The 1679-nt window shown below is 34.4% G+C and overlaps 1 protein-coding gene across 1 annotated transcript in view; it reads right to left on the bottom strand.

Annotated features, from left to right (window-relative positions):
- ATF6 (activating transcription factor 6) overlaps positions 1 to 1679 on the bottom strand; it is a 353926-nt gene that overhangs the window by 168139 nt on the left and 184108 nt on the right. The window contains exon 14 of the mRNA XM_006887436.1: positions 1533 to 1644. Coding sequence (XP_006887498.1) covers positions 1533 to 1644 — 112 coding nt within the window. The remainder of the gene's footprint in view (positions 1 to 1532; positions 1645 to 1679) is intronic.

Genomic DNA, 1679 nt, shown 5'->3' with positions numbered 1-1679 from the left:
TTTGCTCCTCTCCTTGAAAAGCAAAAGAAAAACTCCCTCATTGGTACACAATCCCCCCCCCGCACCTCCCCAAACCTCACCTCCTACCCCCAAATATAATCCACTCTGCAACCCTCATTGCATACTGCTTAGTATATTCTTAAGATGAACAATGGCCACATCTTTTCTTCACAGTGGTGAAACCCACATTTAAAAGTTTACCTTTTTGCCACTTTAAGCATAACTGTGCCAACACAAAAGCACCAATTTGGTTCTCATTAACCAACACAATTAGAATCTTGCAGATATTCTGTTCTCAACTGTCCTTTGCTGTTGAAAATTAACTTTTAGGGTTGTTCATTGTAGAAAGAGATCAACTATATCTGACAGACTAAAGTAAACACAGGAAAGTTTGTGGAAGGGAAATGCATTTCCCTATTATATTTGAATAATCAAAACTGAAAAGAAACGACACTTTCAACCTCCCTAGTCTCCAGGTGTCTAAGTTCTCTAGTGCTAAAATCATGTAGTGATAAGGTATTTCTTTATACTTTGTTGTTGTGTGAATTGGAACCAATCATTGCTGACCCTCTGGCTGGTATTCAGTGGCAGTTGATTACACAGGAGGAAGAAAATAATTAATGTATTAACTGAAAATTTAACTGAAAGTGAGTGATTATAAATTCTCAGAGAATCTGACAATTCCATTTTAATAAATCTTACTTCTAAGTATCCTCTCTTAGACAAATAAACAGGATACAAACAACCAAAAAGTTCTAACTTCACTTGCTTCTGTTTATCATATAGAACTCTAGCAGAGATATTCACATGATTCTACAAAGAATGTCTTCTCATTATATTAGAAAAAACAGATGGAATATACATAGCTATGCATCTTTTCTAGTTAATTTAAGCAACATTAACATTCAAAAGTGCCCATATAAAATGTTCTTCTGTAAGAAGAAAAATAAGCTGATTAAAATATTTTTCAAAAACACGTCTGAAGGAGACAAAAGTGGAATAGAATTTCAGGGAAACAGATCTAAAATAAACTCTTCTCAACTAATACATCAATCAGTTCATGATTCAATTTAAACCTGCATTTTAAAATTCTACTTCTCAGTACCCAAATGGAAATGCCACCATGGTCTACATTAAAAAATTTTTCATTCATACATTTTAGATAATAAGACTATCGAAGGATGGGTAATCTCCTCCCGTGCAATTTACTGCCTCTGAAAACCCACCAGAGAGTCGCCCATGGGTCACTTCTGACCCAATGATACACCACAACAACACAGGAGTGATAGAGAATAAAATCAGTTAGTAATTTACCTTTTCTAAATAGAATATAGTGGCATCAATTCTATGTTCATCCTTGTAATGCTGAACAGCTAGCTCAACGCTAAACAAGACTACAGAACTTAGACTGTTGCTGTCACATAACTTATTTTATATTGGCTATCATTTTACCTTAATGGTATTCAATGTGATGTCTTATACACAGCAGGTACACAAGAAATATGTGCTTTATTCTTTCAAAATTAACTTACCCTCCGAAATGACACAACATAAAAAGTGTCTCCCCTTCTGCGGATGGCTTCAAAGAAGTTTTGATAACTTCTGGGTGAAGCATAATACACTTGTAGTTCACTTCCTGAGTTCCTAACATTAAAAAAAAAAGTTTTTTTAAAACTAAA

The sequence above is a fragment of the Elephantulus edwardii genome, unplaced genomic scaffold (assembly GCF_000299155.1).
Source record: "Elephantulus edwardii isolate Elephantulus edwardi_28Jun2011 unplaced genomic scaffold, EleEdw1.0 scaffold00057, whole genome shotgun sequence".
Classification (NCBI taxonomy): domain Eukaryota; kingdom Metazoa; phylum Chordata; class Mammalia; order Macroscelidea; family Macroscelididae; genus Elephantulus; species Elephantulus edwardii.
The sequence above is the reverse complement of the archived record's forward strand: the minus strand, read 5'-3'. Positions and strand labels throughout refer to the sequence as shown.